Source organism: Rhea pennata, chromosome 2, assembly GCF_028389875.1.
Source record: "Rhea pennata isolate bPtePen1 chromosome 2, bPtePen1.pri, whole genome shotgun sequence".
NCBI classification, from domain to species: Eukaryota; Metazoa; Chordata; class Aves; order Rheiformes; family Rheidae; genus Rhea; species Rhea pennata.
Window position 1 is genome coordinate 62,544,691 of NC_084664.1, and position 20,728 is coordinate 62,565,418.

The window sequence follows — 20,728 nt, forward strand, 5'->3', positions numbered from 1 at the left end:
CTCTGCTGCTGAGTTTGTATGATTTTTATGTTAAAAAAATTTGTACTTTGAAACTTTGGACCTTAGAGCATTGAGGATAACTGAAGAAGCTCAGTTCATTTCATTGAACTGCATTGCTTTTGAGGTGCTGCTCATGAGACTTACCGTTTTAAGGTTTCGTTAATTATGGTCATGGTAATGTTGGTAGGTATTAGCTGGAAGAAATCAAGTGGGATAAATTGAATCAACTTAATTAGGGAGTGAGGTTGGAGGATAATGGCTGTTGTGTGTGGGGGGCACTTTTTATATGTGTTTTTATTATTATTTCACTCAGGTACAGTTTGTGAATCTCAGCCTCATCAGATTCATTAAACTGTACCAAAAGCAACGTTTACATATAGGTTTTACAAGAAAGGAATGGAACTCTTTATTTTTAGATGGGGATGATACAACAGCTAATTGTGCAACTTATGAAAAAAAGCAGTGTTTTTGCTGCACAGGTTTTCATCATAAGATCACCTGAATTTTCTGTAAGTTAAAATGTAATTCAGCTGCCTAGTAACATGTTAAGGATCGCTATTCCATTGTTTACTGTGCTTTGGGATAGCAAAATCAGTAATTCTGATTTGTAGAGAAGCGTGAGAGAGTCTTGACTTCTAATTTCACCTTGAAATAAGCACTGAATAAGAAAATTGTTGTTACTAAGTAGCCACCAGATGGTAATATTACAGACAGCATATGCCATGAATTTATTTGAATCTTTGAGTTAAGATCAGAGGAAAGTTGGTAGTGATAATATAGTACTACCTTTATAATAAGTGGTTGAAAGCATTTGAACTGTCATATGCCGTATACAAACTATAGTTTTTTTTTTTTAACAATAGAGACTTAGATCTGAGAACATATATATACATACACACACACACACACATACATATAGTTTCCAAAGGAACATGAAAAGTTTCTATAAACAAAGAGTCAAATATTTACTTACACTATGTTAGTATTCAGTGCGGGAGTCAGCATAAAGCAAAAGCAAAAGTATTTAATCACATATGTCATTCTCCTTATGTTTCAAATAGAACTGTAACTTAAGGGGTCTGTCATTTGGAATCAGCATACAATTAGTGCTAGTGTTGCTGCTTTTTTTGTTAAGATGACAGTATTGTAGTTCTTTGCTGCTTAGTAAACTAACTGAAGAGGAAGCACCAACTTTCTTCAGTGCCCAGAAAGACCAGAATTACAGGTATCTCATGTTCTGGATAACAGTTTGGTTACATTGCCTTAGATGCAATAAGAAACCTGGAACTTCATGGGGTACAGGCCATGAAAGATCCATCCTCTGACTCACAACAGACCAGTGAAGGACTTGAGAGTATTCATACCTGTCAAAGACTTCTTTGGACATGTCCATCTTTGGCTGCTGCTGGAATAGGGTTATTAGTATAGGTGAGCTGCTCCAGTGCTCACCTGTCTCCTTACTATGATTTTGAGATTCAGTAGTGTAATTCACATGCTAATGACCTGAGCAAAACAAGAACTGGATAAATACATAACAGTTACGTGGTGGGGGGAACGCTCAGAATACTGTTGTGAGGTGATACACGCATCTTTCAGCTATTTGCTTCCAAGTTGTAATTTTTTTTTCCTGTCTATCTTTCTGTGAAAAGTACTTCTGGTTTCCAAGGTGGTCCAGAAAGCTTTATAGGACCTGATCTAACTTTCATGAAAGAGATACAAGATCTTGCAAAGGGATTTATTGAGACCACAGAGAAAGCCATGGCTTTAGAAGAACTATGGGAAGAAGACTCAAAGCTTTCAGGTAAACTATGATCTTTCTAATAATGAATTGCTTTGCCAACCAGATAGTAAAAACCACTGAACAAAGGTATGATTTTATCTTAATTAATGTTTCACCTCACCGCTTCCACAATTTTAGCTAATCTAAGAAAAAAACATTGTTATTTTTAGTATTACTGTGGCCATCATAAAATTCCTAACGACAGTTAGCTTTCTAAAATTGTTTCCTTGTTTTCTGCACAATTGCTCAGTCTAACATGGTCAGAAGTAACCATCAAGATTTAGGAAGATAGGTCTGTTGATCTGGGGAATGACCTGTTTTTCTCCCTTGTTGAAGTCTATGCTGTATTAGAGGATATAGGAATAGCAGAAATCCAAACCAGCTAATAATGCTCGGTGACCCTGGGCAAACAAATTGGTCCTGCACTAGAAGAGTGAAACTGGAAATACTGAGGGTCTGATGTTTCCACGCTGTTCCCATGTGTCCTGAGCCGCCTTGTAGCAGATAGGCAGGCCCTTGTAGCAGATAGGCAGGCCCTCAGGATCCTCTCTTGCTTTGTCTTTCTGGCTGATGATTTAAGCAGAAAGATTTTGGAAAATCTGGCAGTTTCATGCTTAGCTTTCTAGGGCTAGTACATTCATCTGGCAGTTGATGTGATGATTTTCTCTGAGTGATAAACAATTTCTATAAAGTAGTTTGTGATAATAGCAAAAACCATTGGAAAACACAGGAAATCAGTGGATCACTAGCTTCCTAGAGGTGTTACAGTTGAAGTGCTCTTTATGTACTACTTGCTGTTGCTTATAAAATGGGTTCTTTTGAAGTTAATAATGCTTCTCTGTAAAGGAAAAATATTTATTTTACAGGGCTCCATAACAGCACCACTCTTCTAACTGTAAGTGTTTTTGCAGTTTATTTCTAAATTGCAATTCTGGATTTTGAGGCAGCTTTATTATAATGGTTAGAAATTCATATTCTGTCAAGTTTTAACAAAAAAAGATTTGTTTTTAAAGGAAAAAATATCTTGAAAATCTTTTAATGTACTGGTTGCTAGATTTAAACTAGTCTAGGCTGTTAGTAGCTAAAAAACATTCCTGGTTGAAGGCTATTTATTTATTAGGAGAATTATAAAAGTGTATCTGCCAGACCTTGAGTAACTGTATGAAATTGTTAGTCTTACAAGGCTTTTTTATCTTAATGTGTACTTATTATTAAAAATAAAATAGAAAGGGAAAACAGATTGAAAAGGTGGGGATGATGTTTGGAGGAGATTACTTTGAGCTTAGTTTTGTGATTCATTAAATATGACAGGCAAACTTGATTGGGGGTGAAGGAAGACAGGTTCACAAAATGCTGCATGATTCTTTCCAGAATCTCTTTGGCAGTATATGTGAAAAGAGTTTGCTCTTTGTGAAGTCCCTGATGCATCAATCTTTCAGAATTTGTTGGCAGTCTACAGAAAGAAGGCAACTGAACGGGCACATTAACTGATCTCCATTGCTGTCATTTCTGTACCTTTCACAGATCATTGACTTCATTTTAAAAGTATTTAAAAATGAGTTTTCTACTTAGTGATTGCAACTGATACTTCATGAAACTCAGATTTCTGATTTATAATTTTGAATTAGATGGCATTTTAATAGCGTCAAATTTTAAATTGCTTATGTGATATTTGATTGAAAAGAGCTGTAGCAATATGAAACGTCCTTTATGGAATGGAATACAAAATAGAATCATTTGTGTTCATCAACATTTTAAAAGATGTTGAAAATAGCCTATCAGTATTGGTTACAGAGCTTGTATACACAAGCCTCTTGTATTGTATAAACCATACTCATTTTGCTGAATATTATTCAGAAGAGCCCTAGTGAAACATTCAGTTAGAGAAACAAGGATTGCATAAAAAAGTTTTGCTAAATCCTGTATTTTGTATAAATATCTGATGGCATAGTCCTATAAAATATATCTTTTTACCTCAATCACTTCCTTTCTTATCAATTTTTCTTTGGGTTTAATTATTTTTTTTTTCTTTTCCCAAGGAGGAACTGTAAGGAAGATGGAGTGTCCCTTTCAGAATCCTAGTCTTTATTACCTATACTTAAAAATTAATTGTGGGGCTTAAGAGGTCTTTCTGTGTTGGACCTTAAAGACAGCCCCTCTCTTTAGGAGAGTATGGCATGTCCTGTTACGCTTCTGATCAGAAAGAGATAGTTTAGCTTTTCTCCGATCTCTGTTATCCATCAGAGCAGAGATATAGCTGAAACCAAGCTGCCGTAAGTTCAAAGTATCACTAAATTGATAAGGTGAATTACCAAAGTGAGATAAATTGTTCACACCTGAGAAAGTATCTTAAATGGCAAAAAGTTCAGGAGAACTGTGGTAATAGGCAACTGCTAGTCTTTTTTTTTTTTTTTCCTTCCTTCTCCCTTTAAAGGAAGTGTTCACATTTTAATTTTTTCCTCCCATAAAGGTGAATTTGAACGAAGCAGAGGCAATGATTTCTCAAATAGAAAATCTATACAAGCAACCACATTTTTGGGACCTTCTGCATTTACTCCCTCAGCTTAAATTGAGCAGCTTCTACACAGAAGATGGGTTAGGTGCAATAGCACAGTTTCTCAAAGCTATTAAAAAGTAAGTACTAGTACATGCTTAGTTTAAGGTGCTCTGTTCATGTTATCCTCACAGCCTACTTAATAAAAGGAGCCCTCTTCTCAGTGTAGGGATGGTGAAACTTTCTTCTCTTAACTGGATTCTGCTTTCATAGCGATACAATAGGAGTTCTCACCATTCTGATTCCTCTGTAACTATCTTTCATCTCTCTCCAGCTTAGTAGAGGTTACCCAGCGGTCTCAGAGAAATACTTCATTTTAGCAAGACTCAAGTGACCCCACCATATAAAACAGCCCGAAACTTTGGCATGTGCTTTGGGATTCCTCAAAAGATAGAATAGTTATGCATTTATTTAAGAAAATAATGATTTGGATTTTGCATAGTTTAACGTGTTTAGCACTTGTTTGATATGAAGAAAGTGGTGTCGGTTTATTTCTCAAGCCTCTTGCTATCAAAATAGCTTTGGCTGTTATCTAGAAAGAGAATAAGTAGTAAGAAAAGAACCCATGGGGGTTATATTCTGAGTCATCTGACTCAGATAAAGGACAGCTGGATTTCAAGGAAGAGGCACAAAAAAACACAAAATGAGGAAAAATAACTACAGGGACTTTTGATAAAAGTCAGAAATATATTTGCCAGAATTGATAGGTAATAGAAGCTGTAGTAAGTAACAGGTAAGGCTAGAGGAGGCCAGCTAAGCTTGCTGCTTTTGTTAGGATTGGCCATGAACTTCACCAGTTTACCCCGTGTAACAGGGGTAACAAACAACGACAACAGTAACCACTGACCGTTCTGCTTGATCAAGCCACAAATCTGTTAATATAATCTTAGCAATCATTTCTCTCCTGAGTCATATGTAGCAAGGACTGAGTGGGAAGGGGATGAATGTGCCTGGCCTTTTTCAGCAGCTGCTGCTGCCATTGCATTTCCCGACTGGGAAGAGTAGCAGCAGCTCCAGGGAAGTGCAGCGTGGCCCCGGCAGCGGGAGATGCGCGAGCGTGCTACAAAAAGCAAACCAACCCTAAGAATTTTACAAAAAATGTTCCCCTTCCTTTGGGTTTGTGCTTTTTAATGTCCCCCCTTCCCCTCTTTGTGGGGTACCCTTTCCACACCTGTTTGGGTAAGCGGCTTCAAGTTTCCCCTCCTCCCCACAACTGTTGGAAATCAGTGTTAATGCAGTTGTCAATTCTGACTAACCAAATTGGAGTTTTATTTGTATAACAGCGAAGGAATGCCCTATAGGAAATAACTGAAAAATTTGCAGTAAACTTTTAAATACACTATGGCTGCATTAACAAGGAAGTTTGCTCCATAGCTAAGGTGAGTGAAACTGAGACCTGCAAAAAAATCAGACATATTTTTATCAATGTTTTCTATAATATGCTTTTTTTGTGAGAGTAAGTGAGCTGTTGCTCTAAAGGTTCTTACTTTCTCTACAGATTGAGTGGAGGGTAAAATAAGCCTCTCTGTATCCATCTTGTCTTGCTGCAGGAGTGACTGGTAGAATGCTGATATTCTTGCTCTCACTGCTTATTTTTAATTCATTTTTTTCCTTTTTTGTGAATGTTGGTTTGTTTCTTTTAATAAAAATTGGATGAAAATGCAAATGTAAAATCTTGACTTGCATTTTTCCATGAAAAACCTAATTTGACAAAATTAATCTTTCAACACTAGATATGTATTTTAGTATTTAGTCACTTGTGCTTCATCTTTCTCAAATCTCTTTCAGCTCTGAGTGTACACAGAGGTGTTTTTTTTTGCTTTTTTTGTTTTGTTCTGTTTTTTTCCCTCTCTACACTTTCAGTACCTTTGCTTCCTTGGAAGATTTAGCTGTGATGCCTTTGGGCCAGAGTTTCTATGAAGTGGTGAAAATAGTACTGAATTTAACTGCTGCCTCAGTGCACTTTGTGCAGGACAGGAGCTTGGAAGGTAAGGAATTTGCTTCTAATCTTCTAAAGACTTTGTAAGCATGATAGGAATATGGGATAGTGTAACTGAGCTTCTGTTAAATTCATAGTCTAAAAGGTCTAAGAATTGAAATATATTGCTGTAGTGCTTACCTGTTTATTGATTTGTTTTATGTCTGGATAACTAAATTTCATCAGACTATGGCAATGGTTTAATAAAGCAGCATTGTAATGGTCTAATATATCACACTTAAAATGATCTTTCAGTGGTGAATTTTGGAGAGTTTCCTTTGCAGTGAGTTAGGCTAGCCTTTCCATTTGAAAGACTAATCTTGTGTTTTGACATGCATGGTGGTGTGTTGTGGCTGTCATGCTTTGACCTTAGTTCTTCTGTTGCCACAAATTCTAGCCTCAGCTTTAGGGGCTACATTTACCCCCAGCTGCTGCTTAGGTATGGGAGATGATTTTAACTGGAGAATATAGGCTGGGCCCAAGATGGCTCCTCAAGATAAGGTCAGGAACAAATTTTTGTTTGCAAACTGTAGAGAAACAGTTAGACTCTAGGTGCAACTGTCTGTTCTTCTTCAAAAGTCAGCCCAAGAGTTGTACGTAGTCTAAGTCCCACTTCAGCCATCAAAAATCAGATTGAAATAGTGTGAAGATGATACTGCCCTTGCACAGGAGGTGAGCTCTAATTCCTGGGTCTGGGCTCGAATCATTGCTGTTTCTTTCAAGTGCCTTAAATTTCAATTGGCTAATCAAAACAGAAATGAATGACAAGCAATATAGCAGAGTTCCTATATGGCTGGCTGGCATTTTGAATTTGCTGGCATTTTGAATTACTCTGGCAAATATGCAGACTGATCTGTGTTGAACTAGCTCTAGCTGGTTCTTTGAGAAGTAAACTCAAAATGAGGAGGATATTTTGAGTTTTCTCAGTATGAGGAAATACTGGCTGTGCAAAAGAAAAGGTACCATAGAAACTCCAGATAAAGATTAGAAAGATGGGAAAGTTAAGGCCTGTTCAGGTATATTTTGTTTTTGTAAAGTTACATTTGTGCCAGCTTGTATGTTACAGACTTAAAGGCCAAAATAGCTGTAATGTGTGATACAATTGTATAACCGAATGTTCAGATATTTGACGATTTAGGCTTAAAAATAGAGAACACACAAAGTTTTTATGTTAGGAAGTTCAATTAATAGGTACAATGACAGTGAAGTAGGCAGACCTGAGTGCGTTACCTGTCTGGTTCTTATCACAGTGGTATTCTGCAGTGATACGGGTTTCTTTTGTAGGTTAGAGAAACCTGTGAGGGAGCTGGATATGTACTCGATCATTAGCCCTCTGTTGTCACGGATACAGCTTCACAAGCTAACTAGAATAAAAGTAACTCAAAATGACTTGCTTCACTGTGTACCTCTGACTGCAGTGAAGATGTGACATACCCTCCCCAAGAATATTTTTGTGGTCTGAAGCATGAAGTACAAGGGTAGCAAATTCATGTAAACTTTTTTACACAGTGCAATTGGTATTCTTCTTTTTTTTTTTTTTTTTTTTTTCCCTCTCAGAAATAATTAATTTCCAGCCCACATGTCTGCATGTTGAACTAGAGGTACAATTCAGAATGGCATGCTGCCGGGTCTGGGTCACTGCGCAGGGGCTTCTCATCACTGTATTGACATCCAGCTGAATACCATCAGACTGGCTCACCTCACTATGCTACCACTGAAATCATGGATTTTATTGTAATGTAACTGCTGTTTGGGTACACACACTCTAAGCTGCAAGCATGGTGCTTGGATCCCATGAAATACAAATCAAGAACAACATGAACAAAAAGCAGAAAAGATTAAGTTTTGTTTTTGTTTTTGTTTTTTTATTTTCTGCTAGGCTTTCAATATAATCTTTCTCTGTGGGACGTGCTATGGGATCCACATGTTGTCAGAGTGGACCTTAAATCCAAGTTTGGTTTAGATGACCATCGTATTGAGAAACTTCTAAGTTATGCATCACTGCTACCTGAAGTAAGGCATTTAAATTGCAAAGTGTCTCTCACCTTCTTGTTTTTATTTGTACCCTGAAGGGATTTTTCCTGCCTTACAAAAACTATAAAAATACCTCATAAGGGCAGATAAAAGCAGCTGTAATGTAAGGAATTTGAGTGAATGTTGCCAGCCTTGCTTTGAAAATTAAATCAAAGCTTTGAAAGCTTTGTGCAGTAAGCGTTTGCACTATGATTCCTGATTAGGTAACTGGAGAACATAATCACTTGAAGCCATCTATAAATAAGGAACAGTACTTTTCATAATAGGAAACAAACTACACTATTTAATAATATTCATGTTAGTAGATTTTGAGTTGCCCCTCTAACTATGTTCCTTTGCAGAAGTTACAAATAGAATTAAAATGCCTGCATTTGTTACTTGGGCTTTACAGAAAATAAACACCTCTTAAGAGGTCATCCATTTTGAATTACATAGGTTGTGTTGTTATATATATATATATATATATATATATATATATATATATATAATATATATAAAAAATATAATATATATATAAAAATATAAAAATAATGAATTTAAAGAACAAATCAGTTTTTTTGAGGGGGGGAGCAGAGGAAATAAATGATAGAATGAAAATCTATGAAGCAACTACAAGTCTGTTAAATATGCTGGTTTTGTTCCCATCAAAACAAATATTTTTAGCTTCAGCTGGAAATTCTGCATATGAAGATGCCTATAGACCTAGTTGCGTACATTAATGAATGTATGCCTTTCTGGAGAAGGTAGTGAAATGTAAATGTTGCTGCAGTAAGAGGCTGAATATGGCAAAGTTGTGAATTCATTATGTGATCTTGTGGAGGAGTTCAGTTTTTTGGTCTGCTAAGCTTTTAAATTAAATCCTGAATTTGAAGCTACCTGAATTTATTTAGCACTTTTTCATGTCTTAGGCACTCTTTGCCCAGGAAATCTCTTCTGTGTGTAAAACTCAGCAAAAAATAGTGTAACCCTGTTCAGTTAATTAAATCACTTTTTCTTTGACTCTAAAAATATTTAGTTCCTGAAATGATACAGTTTCTCAGTTAAAAAATAAAAATAAAAATTCCTTTCTCTGGACACAAAAGAACCTTTACTGAAGAAGAATTCTTTTAAAATAAATCCAAGAAAGACATTCAACCAGCTTGTATATGATGTTGACAGCACTGTCTAACAAATGTTTCAGATATGACATTCTGTTTGGCAGACACTTCAAATATAGTTACTGCTTGTCCTCAAGTGGAAGAAATTCATTTCTCTAAATTAAACCTTGTGAAATGAACTTGAGTAGGTTTTTTGTCCTCTGTCATGGCTGTAAACTGGTAATTGGTAGTGCTGTAGTACTTTGAAGCACTTTATTTTTTTAGGTAGATGAAATTCAGTGAGATTATTTACATTTGAAAATAGCTAAATACTTAGGCATTTTACTGAGCTATTACCTATATACTACAGTAGTAAGATCTGAATTGCTTTATTTTTGTCATTAGTTATAAAGCATCATTTATTCTGTGCCCCCCCCCCTTTTTTCCCCACTTCCCTTCCTTCCTTTCCCCCTGCACCAAACCACCACTATCAAAATAGGGAACTTCTTGGGTATCGAGCACTTCCCAAGTGCTGAGAGACTGAGATGTTTTCCTCCCTGTTTTTCTTTACCTTGCAGATGACATTTAAAAAATGTTAAAATGTGAAAAAGTGAAGGCAAGGTCCAGCTATGTTTCATGTTTTGGCATTTTAATTGAACTTGGCTCTTAGATCAAGCATTTCTTCTTCGTGTGCAATCCTAATATGAATATACCTGAGTGATATGAGTTGCCTTAATGGTGCTATTTAAATAAGCCAGCAATGTCTCAAATTTTGAAGAGAATCTATTTTCAGAGTTCCCCCCCCCCCCCCCCCCGACCAGAATGGACTGTTGTGATTGTTTGGTTTGAACTGCAGAGCACTTCAAATATCTCTAATTTTTTACTGAAGTCCATAGTTTTGTTTTGAATAGACCATGCTGATATTTACCAGAAACTTGTACGCTCTTTGCCGGGTGTAGTCTGGAGTCATATTTCAGAAGCTGTCATTATAGAAATAGTTTTGATACATGCAAATGGGTATATTATGAAAACCTTCAAAATTTTTTAATACTCTTGTAATGAAATGATCTCTGGCCAGCATGATCGACTGAATTATTATTTGCCTGTAGCCTAGTAGCTGTGGTGGTTGACTTTGTGATCTCAGGCAAATCACTTGTTAATTGTTTATAGACTGAGTTAATAACTCCATGTTGTATGCTCATTTTAGAGCACTGAAGACCCTCAAAGAAAGTGAGAAGGAATGAGGAAGCCTGGGCAATGTCTGCCCTGAGCACTGATGGATAAATACTTGAAATTTATGCCTAATTTTGCATCTGGTTTGGTGTCAAAACATTTGTAAAACTTTCAGCAAATTTTCTGTCACAGTTGAAAGGAGTTAAAATGTCAGGCACCTCAAAGTGTTCATTAGGGATGGCTAAGATGTACTTTTTTTTTTTTTTTTTTTTGTATGCTTTAAATTTATATCACGATGAGTAATAAATCTTTCAATATCAAGTTCCGTGGTCAGGCTGTGAGAGAAATTCTGGCCTTTAGATGTATTTCCAAAACCTATAAACTTTTCAATTAAAAGCTAGTCTGCTGTATGTAATCATTGTTTGAGTTGTATCATTGTACTGAAGGATTTTTGCGTCAATGGTTTTTATACTCGTGAAGTTGTTTCTGTATGATTTTATTCTAGTGCAAAATTCTGGTGCAGATGTATTGGATCGTTGTCAAGCTAGTTCATAATCAAAACAGAAATTAATGTAAAAATAGCAGCACTGTTACAGCTACAGAGTGAAAATTCCTTGTGTAGACAAACCTCATTATTCACTGTGATGGATTAATGCCCTAATGGGGCTACTGGTATTTTCTACCACACTGTGCATGCAGAATACTTTGGAATATGTACCCCAGAACTGTGTTGCAATAAATGGGCTTTGCTCTCACTGAAGGAGTCTGTGATGTTCCTTTTTCACCAGATTAGTAAGTCGATAGGAGAGAGAATACTTGGTAGCTCTCTGACATGCTCATCTGTTTTTTTTTTGTGTCCCTGCCAGGTTCCCACAGAAGAGACACTGGGGCAGTTTGTTTGCTCTGCCCTGTCCAGTGTGCCAGGTAATGAAACAAGTGGAGAGAATAATGATGAAGGCTGTATTTCTGTATGGCGTGAGACCAAAGTCTATCTTGTCCATGCTGTCAGCAAGCTGAGACTCTATTCACAGGTACACTTTAATAAGTCCAAAGATCATATCCATATTTTTTGCAGATGAGCTGTCAACAGTGACCTGGTAAAAAGGTCTAGATTAGCTACTGAATATTACTAACATGATTCTTTTTCATGTTGCTAATATGGCAAACTAATCCTTTCTAATAAGGAATCATTATAATGGGGCAATAATCTGTCACCATGTGTCTGCTTAATCAGACTTTCTCATTAATTCAAATACAGACCTGAAATCTAATAGAGACTATTGAGTGAAATCTGTTGCACTGCAGAGGCCTGATAGAAGGAAGCCCATTTATTGTCACCTTGACCCACAATTTTGAGCAAAACTGAAAGCAGTTTTATAGGCTTGTACTGATAAAATGTATAATTCTGTATAACGTATAATTTTTTAATTCCCCCTCTGCTACCTCTTGCAATAGTTGCTAAAGTGTATTGAGGTGAATGATAATAAATCTCCAGTATAGCACATAAAAATTCTGGTCTGGCAAACAACTTGGGAGTGTATTGACCTGTGTTAGGATGACACACATGTAGTTGTGTGGAAAAGAGGATAAGCCAATTCAGTGTTTCTTAGAGAAAACGCTTATCTAGCTGCCTTAATGCTGGTGTTTTTCCACTGAAATGTATTTTATTTGCACAAAAAAAAAAAAAAAAAATACTAGCTGTGTATAAACCTGCTCAGGCGATGTTTGAAATGCTATCCAAAGTAAGTACAGTTGAGCTTATCATATATTTCCTCAAACATATAGGCTTCAGCTTCTGTCTTGATAAAAGTTTTGTTATAGATGTATGATGACTTGAAGTCATCATTTAATGTGGTTGCCAAAATTAGTTCCTATCATTATCATAGAAAAATCCAGTAATAATGTCATATGGCAAGTGCTGACATCCTTCCAATGGCAACTTCAAGTGCTGTAAGCTGCTGGTCCCTGGAAATTCCCTTGGTGAACAGAGCATCTCTTGTATTGAAAATCTGTTATAACTACTTGGTACTTGAAGTTTAATGGTGGAGGAAAAGAGGGTGGTCAGCAGGTTTGACCATGGCTTGGCATGCCCTATTACATGTACTTGATGGGAGCATGCAGCCTCTTCCTTCGTGTGTTGCTGTGTCATGGGGCCAAAATATGTTGCGACTGCTGTTCTCCATTATGGTGTTGGTAGTGGAGGCAGAAGCCCTGGAAGGGGGAGAAGCAAGACTGAGGAGGCTTGCCTTTGGCTGTAGTCCCAGGCCGGCTTTTTGTCATCCCTGGATCTTCAAACAGAGACAGCACAAGAAAGGATGTTAAGTCCTCTGAGTGGTGCTATGTTATGTTGCTGCCTTGCAGGTCAGTCAACCTACTGCAAATTAACCTCTGCGAGGCTGATCATTTCAGAGTCTAGACAAATTGTTGGGAGTTTTGCTCAACTCTTACTATCATTTTGTGTGTGTGTGGGGGGGGGGGGAGGGAGTATATATATATATTTTTAACAAAAGCAAACCACAACTCCCATCCCACAGACGTGTGAAGTCTGTGTATTTCCATATATTGGTGAAATAAGAAGGCTTTGCTTCTCTACACACAAAGGTATGTTCTGTTCTGCTTTCAATCTACTAGGTATATCATCAATGGTTCAACAGTCTCCAGTTTCAGAAGCTTCTTTCTGAACTTGAAGGAATGGTAGCTAACTTACTGTCTCAGTTTCTAGATGACAATAAAGCCACAAAAATTGTTTCAGGGATAATCACCCTGATCCTGCAATGGAATGAGAAATCAGAAGCCTATTTTTCAGAAGGGCATGATACATCTCATGATATGTAAGTTATACTTATTTTCTTTCTGCAACTTATGTTATGAAGTTAGTCTCAATTTGAATATTTATTTTCACATTCCTTTTTTTTTTTTTTTCATTTTGGCTGTTTTTGGAGTATGGAGTAGGTTAAACTTTGCATTTTTTATTCTGCAATTCAAAACTTAATATTCTGTCAAATAATTGTTTTAATGCATGCACATTCTTAAAAAGATGTTAAATAAGTTTTTCAGAGTAAATGTACCTAGCTAGAGGTTCAGCAGAGAATCTGAGTACACCATTAGGAATTGTAAGAATCAGCAGTTGGGTATAATTGATGAACTGGGGCCTGAATTCTGTAAATGATCCTGCAAAGTCTAATTCCTTCAAGTAGCTGCTGTGAATCAGTAATGCTTCTCATGCATGTGTGCTCTAGGATCAATCTACTTTTGCACAGCAAGTCTAGTACATCTAAAATGTACAGGATTTTTGTTTTTAGTCATATACATGTTAATTTGTGCAGATCTTAAGCAGCAACCTACTACGGAGATCAGAATTACAATTTAATCCTACATATTTATATACATGTAGCTTCTAATTGTGTTTGTGGCACAATGAGGTTAAGTGGGGCTTTTTATGTGTTTGTTTATAATGCTTTTGAACTTTTCTTGGAGCTTGAAGTTCCCTGTTTGGTTTATCACTTAATGCAAATGTAAGCAGTTTGTATGAAGATGTGACTATAAGTTCTGCACGTATAAGTTCTAGGCAGAATGATTTGATCTTTTATTAAATATGTCAAACTTTCTGGTGCAGTAGAATTATCCTCTTAGCAGTTGGTTAGTAACTTACTAAAAGTCTATTTTGTTACAAATTTGGAGACTTTAATTCATGGCATGTTTTAAAATAAAATGAAGACAATTGTTCTAACTTAGTTATGCAAAATGAAGCGGCTAGGACCCCATTTCTGGAAGGATACTGAATGTGACTTAAGTTTGTAGATACAGAGAAGAAATAAATCTCCGTAAGAGTTGATATTAACCTCGCGAAGGTCCTAGATAGAACTCAGGCCTGAACCCTTCTCTTCCTAACTGTGGTTTGGATGACTCGCATCACTTGTGAGAGTTACGAGCTATACCAAATAGATATACCAGATAGCCTTACTCACTCGTATCTAAAAACTGTCCTTTGTAGGAGGCATAACCCATGCTTTAAAAACCAGCTTCTGAGGGTAAACCTGAAGGATAATACTGTAAATGGTGGCCTAATACAGTGTATCGCTCAGGTAGGAGGCAGTCAGGCAATGCCTTTGGTTCTGAATTTGAAGCTGTTCTTCTAGCTAACAAAATGGATATGGTCTGTCTTCCTTTTCCAAACAAACCTATTTTAGCTGGTACCCCCCAAAAAGCAAAAAATGTTTCCAAAGACAATGAATGGATATGGAATTATAATTAGATGTGCAAATCCTATGTTCAACTTAAGTCTCCCGTGGAGTAGCAGCTGCTACCTCCTTTTCCTGGCTGAGCGTTCAGAAACTTTTCATTTGATAGAAAATGAAATTTTTTGTGAAGAACTTCTACATATTTTGCTACAGAAGGGAAGAAAGGATGATATTGTATATAAATTTTCTATGAAAACAAGTTGTAATTCTTATTTGGGAGCCTGCTCAGTGAATACTGAGTCAGAGGAAGCTTGCTTTGTTTTATTTGTACTTAATTTTTTTTTTTCTTAGCATGCTAAAAAATTTTGTGAAGTCTATTGTCTGCTCTTAACTGGGATGCTGTTGTCAAGTTGCTTAATAACTTAGTAGTATGTTTTGGAATTGGGTGCCTTTTTATAAAGTCAACTCTGTCACATTACTGTTGCTATAACAAACTACAAAGCAGATGATATTGTGACTGCATGTCAAAAAGTAACATAACTCATCACAACCTGACCCTTTTGTCCATGGCACGCTGCATGTTTCTGTGATCTACTTGCATTTTGTGTGCAGAATCGTGTATCTGGAGCGGATGCAGGCTGTGCTTCAGGATCTGCCTCAGTGGCCTGTTACAAAGAGATTGCTTCTCATAGATGGAGCTATAAGAAATGTAGTAACACAGGATTTGTACTTCACTGAAGGTAAGCTGCATGGTGGTTACTTGTCACTAGCGTTCTGCTGCAGTCACTAGCACAGACTGCCACAGGATAATATAGTTAATGGATAATATTCTGCTTTTATGAATGCATTCCGGCTCTAATACATAGCATGCTTGGATATTTACAGCAGCTCTCAAGTTTGTTGAATTTATTTCCCTAAAAATGATGAACACGGCACACACTACTTGTTTTCGCTTCTGATGTCAGAAATAAATACTTGCCTTGGGCACCTTCTTTGACTCTCTGTGCTGGCTGTAGCTGTTGGTTAAAGATCTAATTCAAGAAAAGATCTGTTTAATAAAAATTAAAATTTACAGCAACTCAGAGGTGTTTCTGAAGCCATCAGTCATGTGTTTTTAGACTTCGGTGCAGCTTGGCTTTTCTGGCAGTCATTGCAAGAGAAGCAAAATCCCAAGCTGGACACACAGACATTCATATTCCTTTAAATAAGAACTTAGGTCTGCAGAGTGCAGGAGTTGGGTGCTTCTTCCTCTACGGGCTACACTTCTTGGCAAAAAGCTAGGCTGGTGTTAAAGAAAGCACAAGTCACCATTCCTGGAAGACAGTGGACAGTTTTGAAGCGCTTGGGGAAGGTAATGGTGTGTTTTTCCTTTAACGCAAGAAACTGGATCTGTGTTCAGCAGCCAGTTTCATCGAACAAGGTGAATTGGCTCCTATGAAATTCTTGTATATCTATTCAGCAATTGTGATTACTTCAGATTTATGATACTTTTGTAGTATTGTATGGAGCGCTAGGATTCAGATTGTCTGATGCTTGGAACTGTAACACCCAGGAGTTAGCAATATGATCATATTGTAGGATGCACAGAGATCTATTTTTTTTTTTAAAAAAAGGGGGTGATGGTGCAGAATGAGAAGATGTCTTTTTGTGAGGATTTAAGGATTTAAGGTGGAGAACTAAAATGTAGATATTGGTAGGAAGGAAATTCCTCAGGTACCTGCTCAATGTATTGCCTCAGGAACCTTAAAAGCCTCAGGAACCTCAGGAAAAAAACCTCAAACAAACCAACCCACAGCCCCTCCCTCTGCAAAACCTTGCCCAGAAAAAAACACTTTTGTTCTTTTGGGGACAATGATAGTCATAATTAACCTGCTTCTTGCTTCTGACTTTACGATAATGAGTAACCAGTACATTTCGAGTACAAATTTTGTCTAAGATGCCAGTGAAATTGTGTGGTTTTGTCCTCAATTTGTAACTGAATGTCTCCAAATTACAAGTAAAAACCTCTTGTGTGAAGGTCATTCTTGGAAATGACACAGGCTCTTCTAGAAATTTTGTGTACTGTAGCACTGTGCATCATTACCAGAAGTAAAGGTTATTCAGGTCATATTATAACTTCAGTGATAATGGATGAAAAATAGGCTGCAATATTGTCCTGTGGAACATATATGCTGCTTTCCTTTAATGTTTTTATATTTGATTCCTCAGAATAGGAATTTAACGAGCAGTTTTCTTATTGATGCACAAGAAAATCATATAATCTAGTAAACTGTATTGACTAACTAAGGTAATCTCTAAAGTATGTTTTAGCTGCTAGAAGTGAGCAACACGACTGAGTGCACAGCAGGAAGCAGATTTCATGAGGAAACAAGTACTCTTAACGTCCTTTCCCCAAAGCTTAGGTGCACTTTTAGGACATTTAGTATAAGCTTAGGATCTAAAAACAACAATTTCTGAATTCAGCAATGCTGTTGTGAATAGTAATAAATGTAAGCTAGGTTCAGAGGTGTTAAATCAAGGTAAAATTAATCTATTTTAAGTCAGGTTACCGAGGATAGGTTTGGGCTGATCGTTGATTTTCTGGGTTGATAAGGCCTTTAAACCAAAAGGGGTGGGTTTTCTTATAAGACCTAGCCTTGTGGAATCCATCAGTGCAGCTAATAATATTAATGAATCCTGATTTACTTGTGCACTCTGATTACAAAAAAAAAAAAAAAAAAAAAAATCCTCCAGAAACTCAATACATTTCATTTTGTCTATTTCTTGGGATGTGTTGATTTGAAATACAGCATACATAATTTTACCTGATGTAAATCGATGTACCCTCTTTGATGACAATGATGGAGTTATACTGATTTGCAACAGCTAGATATCTGCCCTGTTGGTTTTTATTAAAAATAAATAAATAAATAAATAATCCCAACCCCACAAAGCAGCACAAGGCAAAATGGCAGGTGGGGGAAACCCAATAACCTAGACAGAAAAATGAAGCACCTGACCTGGCTTCTCCTGTGGCTGTCGAGAGCGAGCTATCAGCCCCTTATCCAGTGACACTTCTCACTGTGAATCAATGAGAGAAGCTCCCTGGAACACCTCACAGACTGACCCTGAGGGTGCAGAACTTGTGTACTTATACACATTGATAAGCTTGTTTGGTGTAGCTACCTGTGTGTACATGCACATATGTATTGTATGTAAGTCTCTGCTTATGCGCCTGTTGAGAATACATCCTCAGCCTCAGCATTGGCTGGACGTGGGGACAAGCCTCACCTCTATCATGGTGCACATTCAGCAGCCTCTTACCATAACTTACTAACATTTCTGGAATATAAAGATTCTTTTATTTCCTCTTATGTCTCTTATTTCAGAAAGATGAGACTACAGTTTTGTTTCTGTGCTTACAGAATTAGGCAACCTTTCTGCATTTCAAAAGGATTTGCTGACTGAAGAGTAAACCTTCAACAGCTAACATATGAAAAGTGTCCAACTGTATTTACAGCGTTCATAATCATAGAATCAGTAAGGTTGGAAGGGACCTCTGGAGATCATCTAGTCCAACCCCCCCCCCTTCCCCCCGCTCAAGCACGGTCATGTAGAGCATGCTAGACAGGGTTGCATCCAGGCGGGGCTTGAAGATCGCCAGAGAAGGAGACTCCACAACCTCTCTGGGCCACCTGGTCCAGTGCTCTGTCACTCTCACAGGGAAGAAATTCCCCCTCATGGTCAGGTGGAGCTGCCTGTGCTTCAATTTCTGCCCATTGCCTCTTGTCCTGTCACACGGGACAACTGAAAAGAGTTTGTCCCTGTCCCCTTGACACCCTCCCTTCAGGTACTTATGCACATTGATAAGATCCCCCCCCTGAGTCTTCTCTTCTCCAGGCTGAAGAGGCCCAGCTCTCACAGCCGTTCCTCAGAGGGCAGGTTCTCCAGCCCTCTGATCATCTTTGTAGCCCTACACTGGACTCTCTCCAGTAGCTCCATGTCTCTCTTGTACTGGGGATCCCAGAACTGGATGTGGTACTCAACGTGAGGCCTCCCCAGGGCTGAGTAGAGGGGCAGGATCACCTCCCTCGACCTGCTGGCAACAGTCTTCCTAACGCACCGCAGGATACCATGGGCCTTCCTGGCCACAAGGGCACATTGCTGGCTCATGGTCAACCTGTCACCCACCAGCACTCCTGGGTCCTTCTCTGCAGAGCTGCTCTCCAGCAGGTCAGCCCCCAGCTTGTACTGGTGTACGGAGTTACTCCTCCCTAGGTGCAGGACCCTGCACTTGCCCTTGTTGAACCTCATGAGGTTCCTCTCTGCCCAGCTCTCCAGCCTGCCCAGGTCTCTCTGAATGGCAGCACAGCCCTCTGGTGTGTCAGCCACTCCTCCCAGCTTGGTATCATCAGCAAACTTGCTGAGGAGGCACTCTGTCCCCTCATCCAGGTCATTGATGAAGTTGAACAGGATGGGACCAAGTACGGAGCCCTGGGGGATGCCACTAGCTACAGGCCTCCAACTAGACTCCGTGCCACTGATGATGACCTTCCGAGCTGCGTGTTTCAGCCAGTTCTCAATCCACCTCACTGTCCACTCGTGTAACCCACACTTCCTGAGCTTATCCAGGAGGATGTTATGGGAGACAGTGTCAAAAGCCTTGCTGAAGTCAAGCTACACAACATACACTGCTCTGCCCTCATCTACCCAGCCAGCCGTTCCATCGTAGAAGGCTGTCAGATTGGTTAAGCAGGATTTCCCCGTGGTGAATCCATGCTGGCTACTCCTGATCACCTTCTTTTCCTCCATATGTCTGGAGATGACATCCAGAATGAGCTGTTCCATCACCTTTCCAGGGCTGGAGGTGAGGCTGACCAGCCTACAGTTGCCTGGGTCCTCCTCCTTGCCCTTTTAGAAGACTGGAGTGACATTGGCTTTCTTCCAGGCCTCAGGCACCTCTCCAGTTCTCCAGGACCTTTCAAAGATGATGGAGAGCAGCCATAGGACTGAAGCTGACATAGGACTTCACTTTTCTCTTGTGCTGCTGTAAACCATGAAAGCACACTGAATTCAGTGGGTTTGCTCTCGTATAACTGTGGTAGGAGGTAGGGCCTTACTTTTGTCAATGTAAGAATAACTCTCTCTTCTGTCTGCCTTATCTGAGGAGCTTTTTCCACTGGCAGTACAGCAGGGGAACAATCTTTGACCCGCAGAACGCAACCGTGTATGTTTTTTGTGAAAAAGGATAGAGTTCTTCAGGCACGACAGTCATCCGAACCAAACTGAAACCTTTATGTCTGTGGGTTTTTTTTAATGATGTCATACAGTTCTTTTTCAGAAGTGCGACTCCTGCTGTACCCACCCATCCTTCCCAAATTATTCTGTTGGTTAAATATTTCCTTTATTGTTGGGGGGGAATGTTTTTACAGAAGTTTTACGTAACCTGGAAAAACTGATTCTGTTTACCCGAAGGGATGGATTCATTCATCTAGACATTGAAAGGCTCTTTGTGGATTTAAAACAGGTATGTTATTTCATGGTTGTATGTTAATGTGCAGAAAGCTGCAGGTCCTTTTTTTTTAAAAAAAAGAAAGAAAAAGTACTTGGTAAATTTTTTACATTTTATTTGGCAGCATCTTGGTCCACCTTAACTTTATGCAATCTTTTCCTGTCTTTTGACATTTCATTGTGAAAATTAATATGGAGTGCAGATTAAATCTGTTCCTCTATACTGATTTCATTTTTAAAGTGACAATAAATTCATTAAATTTTAGATGCTGTTGAGCAATTCTTCGTACATATGCAATGACGTGCTTACAGTCTTTGAGAAGGCCCTCAGGCTTCCACAGGGCTCGGATGACATCAGTGTTTTAGGAATATATATGTGCCCTAGCAATAACTCAGAGATGACTTTCAAGTTAAGCAACCAGCTTCAATTACTAAAGGAATCTGTAAGTATTTCTTCATTCT

At 38.2% G+C, this 20,728-nt stretch overlaps 1 protein-coding gene across 1 annotated transcript in view; it reads left to right on the forward strand.

The window, feature by feature from the left end:
* The window catches only part of ABCA13 (ATP binding cassette subfamily A member 13), a 200,976-nt gene that overhangs the window by 16,391 nt on the left and 163,857 nt on the right, over window positions 1-20,728 (forward strand). Inside the window, exons 4-10 of the mRNA XM_062567937.1 lie at window positions 1,650-1,801; window positions 2,647-2,675; window positions 4,251-4,414; window positions 6,198-6,322; window positions 8,192-8,325; window positions 11,462-11,626; window positions 13,227-13,426. Coding sequence (XP_062423921.1) covers window positions 1,650-1,801; window positions 2,647-2,675; window positions 4,251-4,414; window positions 6,198-6,322; window positions 8,192-8,325; window positions 11,462-11,626; window positions 13,227-13,426 — 969 coding nt within the window. The remainder of the gene's footprint in view (window positions 1-1,649; window positions 1,802-2,646; window positions 2,676-4,250; window positions 4,415-6,197; window positions 6,323-8,191; window positions 8,326-11,461; window positions 11,627-13,226; window positions 13,427-20,728) is intronic.